This window comes from Lampetra planeri, chromosome 20 (assembly GCF_965212315.1).
Source record: "Lampetra planeri chromosome 20, kcLamPlan1.2.h2, whole genome shotgun sequence".
Classification (NCBI taxonomy): Eukaryota; Metazoa; Chordata; class Hyperoartia; order Petromyzontiformes; family Petromyzontidae; genus Lampetra; species Lampetra planeri.
The window spans coordinates 12609336-12629928 of record NC_136126.1 but is presented as its reverse complement, the minus strand read 5'-3'; the positions used below and the strand labels follow the sequence as shown (position 1 = coordinate 12629928).

Below are 20593 nucleotides of genomic sequence, written 5' to 3'. Positions count from 1 at the left end.
TGAGTCGGTGTGCGAGTTTGTGTGTGAGTGGGTGTGTGAGTTTGGGGCTGTCCATAAATGACGTCACGCGATTTTGGACGATTTTTGACCCCCCCCCCCCCTCGTCACACGGCGTCACAAAAAGTCAGACCCCCCCTCAAATATGACGTCACAAAGCGCTGCCCCCCCCCCAAACCACATTTCCATTTAAAAAATAAAACATGCTTCAAATCGCTTTAAACTACTGTATTGTAATTGTAGTGCGTATTTAATGTGGCGCTGAACTCTGATGTTGTAGGAGTGCTGTTATAACAATTACATATTTATTTAAAGTTGCGCATTTTGATGTGACGTCACATTTCTCCCCCCCCCCCCCTCGTCACACATCGTGACAAATGTCTGACCCCCCCCCCCTCCCTAGGTGCGTGACGTCATTTATGGACGGCCCCTTTGTCTGTAAGTGGGTGTGTGAGTGGGTGTGTGAGTGTGTGAGTTTGTGTGTGAGTCGGTGAGTGGGTATGTGAAGCGGTGTGTGAATTTGTGTGTGAGTGGGTGTGTGACTTGGAGTGTGAGTTCGTGTGTGAAGCGGTGAGTGGCTGTGTGAGGCGGTGTGTGAAGCGGTGTGTGAGTGAGTGGGTGTGTGAGTTTGTGTGTGAGTGGGTCGGTGAGTCGGTGTGTGAGTGAGTGAGTCGGTGTGTGAGTGGGCGTGTGAGTGGGTGTGTGAATGTGTGTGTGAGTGGGTGTGTGAATGGGTGTGTGAGTTTATGTGAGTGGGTGTGTGAGCGGGTGTGTGAGTTTGTGTGAGTCGGTGTGTGAGTAGGTGTGTGAGTTTGTGTGCGAGTGGGTGTGTGAGTCGGTGTCATTGTGACGTCACCGCCACTTAGTGGCGAATGGCGGTTGTTGTTGTTGTGAGTTGGTGTGTGAAGCGGTGAGTCGGTGTGTGAGTTGGAGTGTGAAGCGGTGTGTGAGTGGGTGTGTGAAGCCAATGCATTTGGCCTTTGGTACCATTGCCACTTCAGCAGCAGGGCCTGTGCAGTCCGCTCGTCCAACACCAATCATATAGTTGGTCTGCCGACTCTCTGTCTCTGAAATTCGGTAACAGAATACGTTTGTACATACAGTACAATGATAATACTAATAATGGCTTACTGACCAAGGAATTAGCAACACTTTTTCAGGAGGGCACTGCATTGTATGCTTGTATATTAAGGTGTTCTCAGCCAGTTGATGAGTGGGAGTGAACAGGAGCACCCGGATTTAACTCATTCATGCGAGGGGGCAACACTCTATTCCATACAGGTGGAACAGCATGTGCCATGTACGTCAGCATCTTGTGTACAGCAGGACCTCGTGTACACCAGTATATCGTTCATCTGTACAAGAACACCGCCATTACATAATCAAGGCTCACAAATCCATCTCTACGACGACTCAACCTCTCCAATCTCTCCGAGTGACTCGTGTAGGTTCATCCAAATCCCAGCCGGCGAATGCCTCTCGGGACCCCTCTCTGGACCCCTCTCTGAATTCCTCTCTGGATTCCTCTCTGGACCCCTCTCGCTACAACCCCTGCGGTGTTGAAATTATCACCGAAACTATATTCGAGTTTTTTTCTCCATACGAGATCCACCATACGCTCGGCCGTGAGTGCAGTCCCAAGAACATCCTCGGGCTCCAACATCCACACTGACGAGAGAAGGCGTCGGGTATTTATTCTCCATATCTCACTTAGCGGGGCCACGGCTCAGCGGCAACGGGTTCGTCGCCTGCTGCAGAGGCTCGTGGTTCGAATCCGGCGGTCCACCACGGTAAATACTGCGTGCGTGTGTACACGAACCACGGTGAAACTACGCGCCGTCTTCTTCTCCGTGGACGTGTTTAAGATCTCTTGACGTCATTCGCAAGGGTAGGCCATTGTGTGCTGGCATGATGGTCCAAATTAAAAAATTAACCCGCATTTGGAACGTGCATTGTAATCATCGCCCCCTCCTTCAAACACATCATAGGAGTGGCGAGATTCATTGAGACTGGCATTACAACGTTTGATTTTTCTTTAAGTTAATATTTTAGCTCATGATCATTATTTATATTATTCTTCTTCCTGTGGGGGGTCACCTCAAACCCGTAGTTTATAAAATTTGACCAAGAACCCCTGAATGAATTGAGACGAAACATAATTGTTGAATGTTCAAAGATTATACCGGTAATCTTTAAATAAAAAGTTCTACATTTATTTCAAAAGAGCATTCATGAAAGCATTGTTAATGGAAGTCAGTTTGAACATTTGTGAACAGAAATGACATCACCCTTTGGGTTTCGGTAAAGTAAATATAATGTCTTGTTCCCTGGGGCCACCCTGTATATTGAGGATTTTAAAACTAAAAATTACACACTCACGTAGCCAAATAAAACGCGATAAATCTTTACGCGTATATTTGTCAATAACATATATATTTTCTATTTACGATGTCATTCTATTTGTTATATTTGTATACTTATTTATATTCCGGATTTATTTATATTTGTTCATTACATACCAGGATTTCACGCGCAAAACCCCTTGAGATGGAGCGTCTGGATTGGTTTACAACTGTGGTCAAGCCCCTTGACACGTACATCGTAGCAAACATGTCCTGACGCGTACACAGATTAAAATATCACGCTGAGTGTCCCACTGGAACGATTCATTACATTTTACCAAACTGCATTTAGACAAGGTTAAGCAAGTATGTGTCTGTTTGTTGTTTGAACACCTTACCACCTGTGTTACTGTCAGAAATGGCATTTTAGCAGACTTTGCACATGCGTTTCAATTTACAGATGTGTGTGCAGCGCTTTATATTACCTGGTTGAGTTTCAGTTGTCTTCAACCACAGCAGCACTGACAGCGACACCGCGACCACCGTCATCAACGTCAGAATCACCGACAAAATCGGCACTAGGCCCTTGCCCATCTTTAACAAAATCCGAAGGCGAGCGTGGCCGCGTGGACGCTGCTACGGGGTTTTGTGCAGGTCACCGCACTGCATTCGCGCCGGCGGATTTCACCTTCGTTCTCCGTAAGCGTCGAGTCTGAGGTGGGGGTAAAGGTTAGCTTCCCACTCAGATAACGATATCTGTGTTCAGGTGTGGACCCGATAAGGTTTTTTTTGTAATTGCATACTGTATGAGCGTGTATTTAAGAGTAGAATCACGGAATGCTGTCTGCAGTTCGTGCCCCACAGATCAGAGTTTTACAGCTTGTTTTTCAGCATGGGTACGGCAGCACAATTTGATCCTCCAAGATCTGTGGCCTGCGGTGAAGAGTGCCACGCACGCAATGGTGATGTCGCAAACCCATTATTTAAAACACCTTCACGATGAAACAAATGTAAGCAGAACTCCATTCTGCTTTTGCAAAAAACGTATTTGTCTGAAGACTAAATCTTACTTTCTATGAATGAAAATTCAGATTCAATCTTTAAACAAATGTAGTTACAAAGTTAAATTAAATCTGATGTTTCGTTTTGTATTACGCTTAAGTTATATCCTCGGGATTCCTGTGTTGTACGAGTGTGGTTGATCGTGAGGCTATGGTTGGGCTTTAGGGGCTGTCACCTCCAAAAGGCGTAATTGGAGAAACTCCCAAAGGTCCCAAAACCAAGCAGCCATCTTTGAACACAGTCACAGCTTGCTTTTATAGAGATGTATTCTCAATGCAACGAGATAACGCAAGTCACAAAAAACCAAGGTCAACATGAATGGCGGTAACACAATTTGGTCAGGTTATATCTCTATCAACAAACAGCGCTAATGGCAAACGATGAAAGTCCAAGACCTCCACTGCTCAATGACGGCAGAAAGAGTGTTGTGAACCTAAGGTCACAGGTCCACAGGTCTCAGACGTAAGATCCAAGCGGGGGCCCGCCAAAGGCCGCAAGGTCAAAGGTCTCAGACTCGCAGGTCTTGGCACTCGCAGGTCTTGGCACAGGCCGAGCGACGTGCAGAGGTCACCAACTCGCAGGACTCAAAGGTCTCGGGCAGGGGCCCAGTCAAGTTGTGCAGCTCACAGAGCGCAAAAGTCTCCTGGGGCAGCCACCAGGCAGAGGTGGCAGCCACCAGGCAGAGGTGGCAGCCACCAGGCAGAGGTGGCAGCCACCAGGCAGAGGCGGCAGCCACCAGGCAGAGGCGGCAGCCACCAGGCAGAGGCGGCAGCCACCAGGCAGAGGCGGCAGCCACCAGGCAGAGGCGGCAGCCACCAGGCAGAGGCGGCAGCCACCAGGCAGAGGCGGCAGCCACCAGGCAGAGGCGGCAGCCACCGAGCAGAGGCGGCAGCCACCGAGCAGAGGCGGCAGCCACCGAGCAGAGGCGGCAGCCACCAGGCAGAGGTGGCAGCCACCAGGCAGAGGTGGCAGCCACCAGGCAGAGGTGGCAGCCACCAGGCAGAGGTGGCAGCCACCAGGCAGAGGGGGCAGCCAACAGGCAGAGGGGGCAGCCAACAGGCAGAGGTGGCAGCCACCAGGCAGAGGTGGCAGCCACCAGGCAGAGGGGGCAGCCATCGAGCAGAGGTGGCAGCCACCAGGCAGAGGTGGCAGCCACCAGGCAGAGGTGGCAGCCACCGAGCAGAGGTGGCAACCACCAGGCAGAGGGGGCAAGGTTGCAACGCCGAGTTGCACGAGGAAAGCTCCCCAACCCCCCCCCCCCCCCAAGCAATCTGCTCCTGACACGGTACCGGGATCGCCTGTGCAGGCAGTCATCGACTTACGAGCACAATTAGTTCCCGAGGCCCGTTCGTAACATAACAATGTATTGTATGTAAGTGTCCATAGGTCAGTGTTGTGAAATGTGGCACGGTAAAACAAAGAAAAAAAACATTGTACATTTGCATGTTATGCTGTAATAAGTACTGTATAGTAATTAAAAGAAAGTAACAAAAATGTCAACAAATGTTTTCACTTACCTTGAGTCCTGATGCTAGCTTGCTTGTCAGAAGGGGCGCAATGAGTCACCACAATTGGACACACACGGGGCACGAGTGCACGCACACAACAATAACGGTGCTTGTGCCAGGCTAGGTGCACTTTAAGGCTACGTGAAGTGTGAAACGCCCGCTGGCAGGAGGTCACGGGACAGACCCAGATGCCATGGGTTGACTGACTGAGATAACTGGCAAATGCAACACCTGTGCCCCCTGGTGTGAAAACTTGCTGTGTTTTAGCCGCCCGGCGCTCCGCTGTTTGTTGTGAGCCAGTCATTGGCAAGCCCACTCAGCGCCATATCCTCTCGTACCACATCACTCCATCTCTTCTCTAGCCCGTGCCGCGCCCGTTTAGCCCCCTCGATACGGCCGAACAAAAGCTGTTTAGGCATGCGGTGGCTGGGCATGCGGGCTACATGACCCAGCCAATGCAGCCTTGCATGCCGGAGGAGCTCACCGATGGGACTTTGTCCAGATCTCTCAAGGATTTGTGAGCTCCTCACACAATCCAGCCTGGTTAAACTCAGGATGGATCGTAGACAGGCCAGCCTGAATGTTTCTAATCGGCGAAGATGTTCCATTAAGAGGGTCCACGTTTCGCAAGCATGGAGAAGGGAGTCCATGACTGTGGCTGAGAAGACCCGAAGCTCCGTGTGGAGCGATAAACCATGTAGCTTCCACACAGCATGACGCAGCAGATGAAAATATATTGCTGCTCTACTGATTCGGAGTGAGACCTCTGCTGTCAAACCGGAGCGAGTCATAAGCACACTGCGCAAGTAAGGAAACCTCTCCACTCTCTCCACAACTACTCCGCCAATGGGGATTTGAGAGGTGGAGTGTTTGATGATACAAAATACCCAGGCAGGCGCTTAGTTGTGGAGGGGCTGATGGCACGGCTCTACCTCTTAGTGGTAAGCTCCAGGTCAAGCAGTAGCGCCTCCCAACTCCTCCTCTGAGTGAGCAGCAATCACCAGATCATTAACATAATTAACATGGTTGATCAATAGGGAGCCATCCCTCGACCGCACCCGGAAATCGATCAGCCTCCCATTTTATCTGCAACAGATGCAGATTCCTCCACGCACAAAGACAATGTACAAATATCCCCGTATAGCCTTTACCATAATGTTGGGGCAAGTGCTGTTAGCGAGCACCTATGAATCCCGGTGCGGCACACGAGGAGGTGGGTGGCCAACACCACGCCCGGCCGACTTTGTCTCCCCAGTGGCGATGTTTATACACCGCACCAGGTACTAATTTGAGGCTGAGTCGACCTAGGGGAGGCCCATGACCCATTAAGATAATTGTCACTGGTGTTGGTTGTCAGCGGGATTTAAACTCGGGTTGCCGGGTTGGTAGTGCAGCGCGCTAACCACTACACCATCGCTCCCCACACACAAACACGCTTTGCCACGCGTGTGCACACACACTCAGTCACACACACGTGTGCACGTGCACACACACTGTCACACACACACGTGTGCGCGTGCACACACACTCACTTTCACACACGCGTGTGCGCGTGCACACACATTCACTGTCACACACACACGTGTGCGCGTGCACACACACTGTCACACACACACGTGTGCGCGTGCACACACACTCACTTTCACACACGCGTGTGCGCGTGCACACACATTCACTGTCACACACACGCGTGTGCGCGTACACACACACTGTCACACACACACGTGTGCGCGTGCACACACACTCACTTTCACACACGCGTGTGCGCGTGCACACACATTCACTGTCACACACACACGTGTGCGCGTGCACACTCACTGTCACACACACACGTGTGCGCGTGCACACACACTCACTTTCACACACGCGTGTGCGCGTGCACACACATTCACTGTCACACACACACGTGTGCGCGTGCACACACACTGTCACACACACACGTGTGCGCGTGCACACACACTCACTTTCACACACGCGTGTGCGCGTGCACACACATTCACTGTCACACACACGCGTGTGCGCGTACACACACACTCACTGTCACACACGCGTGTGCGCACACACACACTCACTGTCACACACACACGTGTGCGCGTGCACACACACTCACTGTCACACACACGCGTGTGCGCGTGCACACACACTCACTGTCACACACGCGTGTGCGCACACACACACTCACTGTCATACACACACGTGTGCGCGTGCACACACACTCACTTTCACACACGCGTGTGCGCGTGCACACACTCACTTTCACACACGCGTGTGCGCGCACACACACACTCACTGTCACACACACGTGTGCGCGTGCACACACACTCACTGTCACACACGCGTGTGCGCGTGCACACACACTCACTGTCACACACGCGTGTGCGCGTGCACACACACTCACTGTCACACACACGTGTGCGCGCACACACACACTCACTGTCACACACGCGTGTGCGCGTGCACACACACTCACTGTCACACACACGCGTGCGCGCACACACACACTCACTGTCACACACGCGTGTGCGCGTGCACACACACTCACTGTCACACACACGTGTGCGCGCACACACACACTCACTGTCACACACGCGTGTGCGCGTGCACACACACTCACTGTCACACACGCGTGTGCGCGTGCACACACACTCACTGTCACACACGCGTGTGCGCGTGCACACACACTCACTGTCACACACACGTGTGCGCGCACACACACACTCACTGTCACACACGCGTGTGCGCGTGCACACACACTCACTGTCACACACACGCGTGCGCGTGCACACACACTCACTGTCACACACGCGTGTGCGCGTGCACACACACTCACTGTCACACACACGTGTGCGCGCACACACACACTCACTGTCACACACGCGTGTGCGCGCACACACACACTCACTGTCACACACACGTGTGCGCGCACACACACACTCACTGTCACACACGCGTGTGCGCGTGCACACACACTCACTGTCACACACACGCGTGTGCGCGTGCACACACTCACTGTCACACACACGTGTGCGCGTGCACACACTCACTGTCACACACACACGTGTGCGCGCACACTCACTTTCACACACACTCACTGTCACACACACGTGTGCGTGCACACACGCGCCCAAACACTCCCAGCGTGAGGCCGACTCGTTACATCTCACGGAGGATCTCTCCGCTGAACAGAATAGTTCCGCGGTTCAGTTTGCAAGTGCGAGTTCGTGTTTTAAGTCGATGTTAAATATATATACTTCGTGGAAACTGGTTCATAAGTGCGGGTGTACGTAATTCGGGTGCGCGTAAGTCGAGGACTGCATGTAAATGACACTTTAACACTGCACCGACAAACGCAACACTTAAACACTGAATTGCAAATGTAGGCTAAAGCACTATGACTTAACTATATAACACTAAGGTAGAGTGCCATGCCTCTGTCTTGTTAAACTCTGGACCTTAGCACTGTATTAAACGACGTGGTATCCACTGTAGGTGATCAGGTAGAGTTACTCCGGGATTGAATGTGGCGGCTCAGCCAAGTGGCCGGTAAAAGTGAAAACCAGTCAAACATGGTCCAACAAATAAACGTCGAGGGTCAGGGTTTAATCGTCGCTTTCATTCAGATGTGTATATCACTGTTCGTACAATTTTTCTATTAGAACAGAGCTTACTACTGTCAGGGCAGTACCTCTAACTGTTAATAGCTTGGCTGTGAGCTGCCAAACACAAGGCAATGCCCATGAACATGAACCCTGCCTCTGTATCTGACAGGCAGTGCTGCAAATATAAACATGCGCACATTTGCGTCTGCACCATTCGCAGAACCAGGGATCAATTTCCCCGTAAATATTTCCCGGATTGCTGCTCGACTGGCGTGGAGAAGGCATTGTCGGCGTAAGCCACAACCACTTGAGCACGAGGCGCACCAACACATACTATCAGAGTACTGTACCCTTTTCTATTCCAATGGTCCTATGAGGACAAAATACATTGTGGTGTGTGTGGCTTGGTGCCAAAATAATTCCAGAACAGCGTTGTGGACTGCTCTGGCTAAAATGAATCACTGCTCACACACTCAAGGCTATCCCATCGACACAGAGTGTTTTGCGGAGTCTGTGGTAGTTCCATCACCGTGGGCATTGCCGCTCTGCGGTTCTTCCCAAGTCGTGTTCGTCAGGTCGCTCGTCCCTCAATCCGCTTGTCCTGGCGAGGGTCGCGGCGGCAGCTTTATCGAGTAGGACGCTCCACACCTCCCTTTGCCAAGTTATTTGCGACTAAATGGAAACTAGTCACGCTTGCATTACTTGCTGCACTGAGTGACTTTACGAACGTTCTGGTGGCGATCGCCATAATCAGTCTCGGGTGTTGTTGGCCAGTGCTCTGCTTCTAGTTCTGGGTTTCTGATACATTACCCACAACGCAGAGCGCTGGCGTGTTGGCCGTGCATTATGAACACAATGAAACAAAAACATCCATCGGTTTATAGTTGCTGTTTTAATAGAGTACAAATGTTTAATCACGTTTTCCATAGCCACTTGAACAAAGTCCACTACACCACACAACACATATATGTTGGGTGTACTATACTGCAGTTACAACATGTGACATCACGATCCCGATAGATTTAAAATGCATGCAACTGATTATTGGAATTATTGTGAGTGAAAATATTAAAAGTGACATAACTAAAAGTGTACCATGAACATCCACGTGCTTGTTGTGTGAGATCGGTGAGCCATGTAACTTATCACAGCCCTTAGTTTAGTGGTCCCCAACGTGGCGGTGGGTGGTGGTGATGGTAGTGAGTGTTGGCGTGTGGTGATGCGGCGTGGGTGGTGGTGATGGTAGTGGATGATGATGGTGGTGGTGGTGGTGGTAATGGATGATGGTGGTGGTGGTAGTGGGTGATGGTGGTAGTAGGTGGTGATGCGGCGTGGGTGGTGGTGGGTGGTGGTGGTGGTGGGCTCGGTGGACCTGCACAGCCGTGGGGCGTTGGTTGTGCTGCTGGGTCAGGTGTGAGCCGCAGGGAAGGGCCCTCACACTCCGGATCAAGCCTCACAGTTGGGGTTCTCCGTCGCCATGTACCACACTTCATTGTGACGATTCAGCATTTTTGTCGGTCTGCAAAGAGAACCATTCGATTTCACGGTGGTGTCGAGCATATCGCACCACTGACACATGCTGTAAGCAGACTGCAATGACGATGGCACTGTAACAGCGAGCGTGCATTGCCTTGTTGCTGCTGCAAATCGAACACGCTTCATATCGGCACTTCCACATTGACATTTCAGCCACTGGTCATAATCATTCACGTAAATGTTACTTTAGAACACTTTCATGAGTACAGGGACACCACGTTGTGGCTGTTAATTGATGTGTGGATCCACCATGGTAAGCGTGCACCATGGCAGTGGGGCGAGATCTCTCACCTATTATATGAGGCCATGTAGTGGAAGCTATTGTCGAAGTTCTTTTTCTTATCTTTGAGGTCACTGGAGAGGAGGCCAGAGTACATCTTGGAGGTGACTGTGAAAATCCAGCCTCCAAACGACTTCACATACACGGTCATGGCCGGCATGCGCACAAAGTACACCTAAGACAGACACGGCCAGGAGACGACAGACTCGTTAGCGGCGCTCCGCTCGCGTCCTCTCGGTAAAGTCTCCCCGAGTCTCAGGACGTGTGTTCGGGGAGGGTCCTGCAAAGTTGTAAAAGTCGGGGGCCACCACGCAGCTCTGTGTATTCCCAATTGGATAATCAGTAGGTCAACATGTTCAGCCACAGCACCACTTGGAGGTTTATAAAGACTCTGTGTGTGTGCGTGCGTGTTTGTGTGCGCGTGTTTGTGTGCGTGTCTGTGTGTGTGTATTTGTATGGACCGGTAGTGTAGCGGTTAGCGCGCCGCGCTACAAACCCGGCAAACCGAGTTCGATTCACGCTCACAGCCAACACCAGTGACGATTATCTGAACCGGTCCTGGGCCTCCCCTAGGTCGACTCAGCCTAAAATGAGTACCTGGCGCGGTGTGTAAACATCGCCACTGGGGAGACAAAGGCGGCCGGGCGTGGTGCTGGCCACCCACCCCCTCGTGTGCCGTGCCGGCCTTCATAGGTGCTCGCAAACAGCACTTTCCCTAACAGTCTATTACAGGCTATACGGGGGATCTTTGTCTTTGTATGGACCTGCATCGAGTTGCTGGATCATTGCAATTTCTCAACAATGGCTGGCGCCCCCGTGTGCACGTGTCGGGACGTGCGGCTCCTACCTCGGGGTTGAAAGGTGACGGCGGGTTCTCGGCCACAGCGGCAGGCAGCATGAAGTGCACCGTGTATTTGGTCTTCTGCCAGAATTTGCCGCCGTGGGGAACTTTAATCAGCACCGGAGTCGTCATGTTGATCTGTTGCACTGATGAGGGAAGACCGTGGCAGACAAAGCAGCTGCGTCACATTTCATCACTCAAACCGTGACATGACATACACCGTTTGCGGAAAAATCTTGACTTTAAGCTTTCGTGGCTGCAGGAATTCATATTCTTTGGGTCTTTCGGTAAAGTCACGCAGATAAGTTCAAAGAAAATGTAAAAAAAAAACTACCATCATCCTGATGATGACGATCGCTTGAGTTGTGATGGAAACGTGGTCGTTTTCTGTTTGTTATTTTTTGCTATTTTCTTTTAACCTATCTACGTGACTTTACCGAAAGACCCAAAGACTATGAATTTGCGGAAAGAAAAGCAAATGTGAATGATGTCGATGCAGAGCAGCGACTGCAGTTTGACTTCGAGGCGGTTGAGGCCGACGACTGCGTCCGGAGCGAGCGGAGTAGCGCCGCCTCGCTGCCGTGCCAATGCGGTGTGAATGCCGTGTGAATGCCGTGTGAATGCCGTGCCAATGCCGTGTGAATGCCGTGGCAATGCCGTGCCAATGCCGTGTGAATGCCGTGCCAATGCCGTGTGAATGCCGTAGCAATGCCGTGCCAATGCCGTGTGAATGCCGTGCCAATGCCGTGTGAATGCCGTGCCAATGCCGTGCCAATGCCGTGTGAATGTCGTGCCAATGCCGTGTGAATGCCGTGCCAATGCCGTGCCAATGCCGTGTGAATGCCGTGCCAATGCCGTGTGAATGCCGTGCCAATGCCGTGCCAATGCCGTGTGAATGCCGTGCCAATGCCGTGTGAATGCCGTGCCAATGCCGTGTGAATGCCGTGCCAATGCCGTGTGAATGCCGTGGCAATGCCGTGTGAATGCCGTGCCAATGCCGTGTGAATGCAGTGCCAATGCCGTGTGAATGCCGTGCCAATGCCGTGTGAATGCCGTGCCAATGCCGTGTGAATGCCGTGCCAATGCCGTGTGAATGCCGTGCCAATGCCGTGTGAATGCCGTGCCAATGCCGTGCCAATGCCGTGTGAATGCCGTGCCAATGCCGTGTGAATGCCGTGCCAATGCCGTGTGAATGCCGTGGCAATGCCGTGCCAATGCCGTGTGAATGCCGTGCCAATGCCGTGCCAATGCCGTGACAATGCCGTGTGAATGCCGTGCCAATGCCGTGCCAATGCCGTGCCAATGCCGTGTGAATGCCGTGGCAATGCCGTGTGAATGCCGTGCCAATGCCGTGTGAATGCCGTGCCAATGCCGTGTGAATGTCGTGCCAATGCCGTGTGAATGCCGTGCCAATGCCGTGTGAATGCCGTGCCAATGCCGTGCCAATGCCGTGACAATGCCGTGTGAATGCCGTGCCAATGCCGTGCCAATGCCGTGCCAATGCCGTGTGAATGCCGTGCCAATGCCGTGTGAATGTCGTGCCAATGCCGTGTGAATGTCGTGCCAATGCCGTGTGAATGCCGTGCCAATGCCGTGTGAATGTCGTGCCAATGCCGAGTGAATGTCGTGCCAATGCCGTGTGAATGCCGTGCCAATGCCGTGCCAATGCCGTGTGAATGCCGTGCCATTGCCGTGTGAATGTCGTGCCAATGCCGTGCGAATGTCGTGCCAATGCCGTGTGAATGCCGTGCCAATGCCGTGCCAATGCCGTGACAATGCCGTGTGAATGCCGTGCCAATGCCGTGCCAATGCCGTGCCAATGCCGTGTGAATGCCGTGGCAATGCCGTGTGAATGCCGTGCCAATGCCGTGTGAATGCCGTGCCAATGCCGTGCCAATGCCGTGTGAATGCCGTGCCAATGCCGTGTGAATGCTGTGCCAATGCCGTGTGAATGCCGTGGCAATGCCGTGCCAATGCCGTGTGAATGCCGTGCCAATGCCGTGCCAATGCCGTGACAATGCCGTGTGAATGCCGTGCCAATGCCGTGCCAATGCCGTGCCAATGCCGTGTGAATGCCGTGCCAATGCCGTGTGAATGCCGTGCCAATGCCGTGTGAATGCCGTGGCAATGCCGTGCCAATGCCGTGTGAATGCCGTGCCAATGCCGTGCCAATGCCGTGACAATGCCGTGTGAATGCCGTGCCAATGCCGTGCCAATGCCGTGCCAATGCCGTGTGAATGCCGTGCCAATGCCGTGTGAATGTCGTGCCAATGCCGTGTGAATGCCGTGCCAATGCCGTGTGAATTCCGTGCCAATGCCGTGTGAATGCCGTGGCAATGCCGTGCCAATGCCGCCCGCTTCGCGTTTGTGACTCGGGCGTTGGGTCGTCGTTAGATGCTGGGTGGTGACCACAGTCGGGCACCGGTGGAGTTTCAAATTGCACAATTGTCCTTCTCACTGCGCATGGCTTCCTAACGTGTTTTAAAAATGCTTTGAAGGGCATTTTGCAACAAATTGCTTTGGTAAAACTAGGTACGGTACTGCGCATTTAATTGTGGGGTTGAGTTTAGGTTTTTTTTTTATCGCGGTGTGTAATCGTATAATTTGAAGGTCTTTTCAAGCTCCAAATCATGGGTTTGTTACTGGGCTACTGTACAGACAGAAGTTGCCGCGATGTGTTGATAGTTTGTACTGTAAGTACCGCAAAGCTTGACATCAATAACTTAGTAAAGTACAATTACAAGGTGACGGGAAACTGATGTGATAATACTCATGTCGTGAGGACGTGTAGTATTTTGTATGTGTGTGCTTCGATGTGCATCCAGCACAAATACCGACGACTTTAAGTTCTTCAACTGTAATTTACTCGACAGGAGCCAGCACTGAGTGTTCTAACCATCGCGATGTTACAATGAGAATAATACAAACATTGGCTGTTATTTACACAGTACATCATTCACTGGTGAAACAAATTCTAAAAACTGATGACATCGTATAAATGCCATCAATTACTCCAAAAAAACATTTCACAAAGCACTACTTTAATGGGTGGTAGCTACTTATGTATCTTGCCTATTACTTTCCCGAGATTTGAAGCAATTAATTTCGCATTTATTGTGAGAAGATGAAAAAAAATTGTTCCAAATGTTATCGACCAGCTACGATGAATTACCGCCATGAATCGAATCGTGACAAATTCTATCGCGGCGACGCGAGCGGCAACCCGGAGGCCCTTGCAGGAGGCAGAATGCCCCCCTCCCCCTCCACTTACTGGCATCATTGTCCCCCGTGATGTACTTCAAGAGCTTGCGGAATCCGGTCATGGAAGCGTGCTCGTACACCAGCGTCTCCACGTCCGTTGCCACCCAGACCGACTTCTCGTACCGCCGAAGCTGCAACGAGGCAAGGTACAGGACGGCGGCGGTGATCGGCGCCACGCACCGCCGGGTGGTTGCGGTGTGCAGGCCCCTGGCTCACATCCTGCCCCCCCCCCCCAAATGTCTGTGCAGTTAACCTCCAGCGTGTTAACACGCACACGCACGCACACGCGCACACACGCACGCACGCACACGCGCGCACACGCGCACACACGCACACACGCACACACACGCACGCACACGCGCACACACGCACACACACGCACACACGCACACGCACGCACACGCGCACACACGCACACACACACACACACACGCACACACACGCACGCACACACACGCACACACACGCACGCACACACACGCACGCACACACGCGCACACGCACACACGCGCACACACGCACACACGCACGCACACACACGCGCACACACACACGCGCACACGCACACACACACACGCGCACACACACACGCGCACACGCACACACGGGGATTAACGCTTCTCGTGATGTCCTTTTTTACATTGAATTAATACCTTAGTAGTATATTCCTTTCTGTTTATATTGGCGTCAATTGTAAATGTTGATGAGCAAAACGTGCGTGATAGCAGATTGTTGGCAAGATCGCCAAGTGTTAGGTCTGACTGTCGCTAACCCAACCCCGAACCCCTAAACCCATAACCCCAAAGCATTAACTCTAAACCCTGACCATAACCGTGATCCACAACGCTAACTTATGAACCCAAACCCTAAACCGTAACATTTAAACCATAACGCCCAAGCTTAATCCAACCCGTGACCCTAACCCCTAACATCTACCCGACTCATAACCCCTTAACCCTTCACGCAAACCACATCAGCAGCATCCAGCCACAGTTTAAAAAGCGCAAGGCAAGCTCGATGGATTGGATAAAAATGTGGTCTAGGGATGGTTACAAAAGTATATTCAGGGAGAGTATTCGCTTTAACATACACGGAGAGCAGTGGATCTTCTTCTCCTTCAGCTGGGGTGCGAGACGTGGTCAGATTGTTTTGGAAGGTAAATAATCGAAACGTGTAGCCCCGAAGTTTACTCTGGAAGGGGCCAGAGGGCATTACGGTTGGACACCCCTGACGCAGAGAGGAACGCAGCGCATCGCTTTGAGCAAAACAAGAGCGGTTTTGTAATGTGTCCGGAATATTTGTGAAACACATACGAGTGGCAAATTAATGTCACGTGCTGCTGCGTGGGGGCAGGAATGAAGTGGCGCTTTCACAATGCTCCCCAGCCCAGAATGCGGGAGGGATTACCGTACGGCAACAATGTTACGACACATTGCCGAAAACCCTGCGCTTAATTTTATTTTAATATCCATTTAATACGCAAGAGATTGATGGGCAGCCTGCCAAACAAAGAGATAAAAGCCACGTGTGTGGTGGCTGGGTGTAGCTAACACTCCACCACAAGCGCAGGACGTCGTGCTCTGCCCTCTAATATAATGATCAATCACTGCGGTGGTAAAGCTCTCGGTACATGTCCGTGGTGATGCTGCAGCCGCTGCGCCGACGAGCTGCACGTGCTCAATGAGCTTAACAACTTCAACACGTCCGTCAACTACAGCGTGTGGCCTTCGGGGTGAGCGCGTGTGAGACGCAGCGTTGCGAGCGACGGCCCGACTCCACAGCACGTGAACACGGAGGCCGAGAAGGATGGCAAGGATGGCATGGACGGTGAGAGGTAGAGGCTGCACTGGCACCGCGAGACCCCGCACCTCCGATGAACACGGTTGGCAACGTACGGTGCGAAAGAAGCTCAACATACATCCGGGCCTTATTATAATGAGTACGTTTTTAAATAATTCCTGATGAACGTTTTATTTTTTATATGCATGTAATAGTTAGCGATTGCGTAACAAACCCTTCAATAATCAGAAGTGTAATCACTGCTAAAAAAACACATTTGCGTTCAAACTTAAATGATAAATGTTGCTGGCACAATTGCGCCGTGGGTAGTGACCCCGTTTGCAGTGAGCGCGACGCAGTGAGCGCGACTCGCACAGTGAGCCGGGGCCAACGCACATAGTCGCCACCAAACGAACACCAACAACAACACCATCAACACCAACAACAACACCACCAACACCACCACCAACAACACCAACAACAACACCACCAACAACACCACCAACAACACCAACACCAACAACACCAACAGCTGCTGCTGCTGCTGGCCGTGGCGCTGCACGAGGCCACGCTGTTGTGCTCCTCGTGCGCGTCGTCAATGACGCAGCTTGCGACGACGGTGATCGACATTTGCAATGCAGAGCTACATGTGCACATTACCATTTAGCGTAACCACAGCTCGATACCCGCACGGTCAGCGGTGACGACGTGGCGCATTTACCTCGTACTTGTCAGATTCGCAGAGGACCTTGAACTTGAAGCATTCCGTGGTCTCGGTGCAGAACTCCGGTATCGCCCTGCCACCACAACGACAACACAAATCCGGGTGAAATCGCATCACGTGCCGCTGTTATTAACAATGCCGCGCTGTGTTTGCGTGCGTGCGTGTGGTGATCGCAGGTGCTTGTTGTTGTTTATTTACTCCTGGGCAAAAGCAGCAGCGGTCAGCACCGCGATAATGACCGGATAAAGCATCTCCGCTCGCTTTTGTTTTCTTCTTCCCGCTGAAACGATCAACTCTCTCAAGAGCACGGGGAAATCAGTCTCGACTCGCCTGCCTCTGGGATGCTAAGGCGACGATATTTATAGACGCGGACGCGCTCCAAAACGGCGGAGACCTCCTCCTCCCCCCCTCCTCCTCCACGCACAGAATCCAATCGAGGGGTGGGGGGGCACCGGGGCAGCCCCCCCAGTCAACAGCCCCCAGCCACGTGCCAGCACTCTCTAGGGTGGCCAGTGGCGTGATGCTCTCAGTGATGCGCTCCAGATGTGGTGGTGCTGGGTGCTTCTGGAAGGGGGGGGGATGTCCGCCAGCGCCAGCCGGGGTTGTTTTTCAACGCAGGGCTCGTTGCAAAATGGATTTCAAACCATGTGTGTGGCTTTAGTGCCACGGTTCTTTACAAAATAACAACAACAAGCCTTGTGAATGGGGATTTAAGGAACTCGCTGCATAGTCGTGCAACTGTGGTCCGTCTGCATTTTATTAAATAGATATTTGATTCTGTAATTGTGTTACACAAAAAATTACATTCGAATTGTTTTCCCTTAATTCTACTCAAAATGCGCTGCGTCCACCGTGGCAATGCTCTGCGTGGCGTGAGTTTATATACCACCATCACCACCATCACCACCATCACCACCATCACCATCACCACCATCACCATCACCACCATCACCACCATCACCACCACCACCACCACCATCACCACCATCACCACCATCACCATCACCACCATCACCATCACCACCATCACCATCACCACCATCACCATCATCACCATCACCACCATCACCACCATCACCACCATCACCATCATCACCATCACCACCATCACCACCATCACCACCATCACCATCACCACCATCACCACCATCACCACCACCACCATCACCACCATCACCATCACCACCATCACCACCATCACCATCACCACCATCACCACCATCACCATCACCACCATCACCATCACCACCATCACCATCACCACCATCACCACCACCACCACCACCATCACCACCATCACCACCATCACCACCATCACCATCACCACCATCACCACCATCACCATCACCACCACCATCACCACCATCACCACCATCACCATCACCACCACCATCACCACCATCACCACCATCACCATCACCACCATCACCACCATCACCACCACCACCATCACCATCACCACCATCACCACCATCACCATCATCACCATCACCACCATCACCACCACCACCATCATCACCACCACCATCACCACCATCACCATCACCACCATCACCACCATCACCACCACCATCACCACCATCACCACCATCACCACCATCACCATCACCACCATCACCATCACCACCACCATCACCACCATCACCACCATCACCATCACCACCACCATCACCACCATCACCATCACCACCATCACCACCATCACCATCACCACCATCACCACCATCACCACCATCACCATCACCACCATCACCACCATCACCATCACCACCATCACCATCACCACCATCACCACCATCACCATCACCACCATCACCACCATCACCATCACCACCATCACCACCATCACCATCACCACCATCACCATCACCACCATCACCACCACCATCACCACCATCACCACCATCACCATCACCACCATCACCACCATCACCATCACCACCACCATCACCACCATCACCACCATCACCATCACCACCACCATCACCACCATCACCATCACCACCATCACCACCATCACCATCACCACCATCACCACCATCACCACCACCACCATCACCATCACCACCATCACCACCATCACCATCATCACCATCACCACCATCACCACCACCACCATCATCATCACCACCACCATCACCACCATCACCACCATCACCATCACCACCATCACCACCATCACCACCACCATCACCACCATCACCACCATCACCATCACCACCATCACCACCATCACCACCATCACCATCACCACCACCATCACCACCATCACCACCATCACCATCACCACCACCATCACCACCATCACCATCACCACCATCACCACCACCACCACCATCACCACCATCACCACCATCACCACCACCACCATCACCATCACCACCATCACCATCACCACCATCACCATCATCACCATCACCACCATCACCATCATCACCACCACCATCACCACCATCACCACCATCACCATCACCACCATCACCACCATCACCATCACCACCACCATCACCACCATCACCACCATCACCATCACCACCACCATCACCACCATCACCACCATCACCATCACCACCACCATCACCACCATCACCACCATCACCACCATCACCATCACCACCATCACCACCATCACCACCATCACCACCACCACCATCACCACCATCACCATCATCACCATCACCACCATCACCACCACCACCATCACCACCACCATCACCACCATCACCACCATCACCATCACCACCATCACCACCATCACCACCACCATCACCACCATCACCACCATCACCACCATCACCACCACCACCATCACCACCATCACCACCATCACCATCACCACCACCATCACCACCATCACCATCACCACCACCATCACCACCATCACCATCACCACCATCACCATCACCACCATCACCACCATCACCACCACCACCATCACCATCACCACCATCACCACCACCACCATCACCACCATCACCACCATCACCACCATCACCACCACCATCACCATCACCACCATCACCACCATCACCATCACCACCACCATCACCCACCATCACCATCACCACCATCACCACCATCACCATCACCACCATCACCATCACCACCATCACCATCACCATCACCATCACCACCACCATCACCACCATCACCACCATCACCATCACCACCATCACCACCATCACCATCACCACCACCATCACCATCACCACCATCACCATCACCACCATCACCACCACCATCACCACCATCACCATCACCACCATCACCACCATCACCACCATCACCATCACCACCATCACCATCACCACCATCACCATCACCACCATCACCATCACCACCACCATCACCACCATCACCATCACCACCATCACCACCATCACCACCATCACCATCACCACCACCATCACCACCATCACCACCATCACCACCATCACCATCACCACCATCACCACCATCACCACCATCACCATCACCATCACCACCACCATCACCACCATCACCACCATCACCATCACCACCATCACCACCACCATCACCATCACCACCATCACCACCATCACCACCATCACCATCACCACCATCACCATCACCACCATCACCATCACCACCATCACCATCACCACCATCACCATCACCACCATCACCATCACCACCACCATCA

At 52.4% G+C, this 20593-nt stretch overlaps 2 protein-coding genes across 2 annotated transcripts in view; both read right to left on the bottom strand.

The window, feature by feature from the left end:
- Positions 1 to 3055, bottom strand: part of ASAH2 (N-acylsphingosine amidohydrolase 2) — a 43881-nt gene extending 40826 nt beyond the window's left edge. The window contains exons 1-2 of the mRNA XM_078603610.1: positions 2825 to 3055; positions 985 to 1064 (exon numbers count right to left, since the gene is read on the bottom strand). Coding sequence (XP_078459736.1) covers positions 985 to 1064; positions 2825 to 2933 — 189 coding nt within the window. The 5' untranslated portion in view covers positions 2934 to 3055. The remainder of the gene's footprint in view (positions 1 to 984; positions 1065 to 2824) is intronic.
- Positions 3056 to 9381: 6326 nt separating this feature from the next.
- LOC144724458 (heme-binding protein 2-like) lies at positions 9382 to 17286 on the bottom strand. The gene is made up of 6 exons (XM_078603609.1): positions 17128 to 17286; positions 16927 to 17002; positions 14437 to 14557; positions 11172 to 11311; positions 10336 to 10499; positions 9382 to 10027 (listed from the first exon to the last, which is right to left on the bottom strand). Exons 1-6 carry the CDS (start codon positions 17178 to 17180, stop codon positions 9955 to 9957), a joined length of 627 nt encoding a protein of 208 aa, XP_078459735.1. The 5' UTR covers positions 17181 to 17286; the 3' UTR covers positions 9382 to 9954.
- Positions 17287 to 20593: the final 3307 nt, after the last annotated feature.

Excerpts from the sequence above, each read along its gene's own strand:
- LOC144724458 (XM_078603609.1), bottom strand. The coding sequence starts at position 17,180 with ATGCTTTATCCGGTCATTATCGCGGTGCTGACCGCTGCTGCTTTTGCC. Across the intron at positions 17,003-17,127 it reads GCTGCTGCTTTTGCCCAGGA|GGCGATACCGGAGTTCTGCA; the intron begins GTAAATAAACAA and ends TTGTGGTGGCAG. Across the intron at positions 10,028-10,335 it reads TACATGGCCTCATATAATAG|ACCGACAAAAATGCTGAATC; the intron begins GTGAGAGATCTC and ends TTCTCTTTGCAG.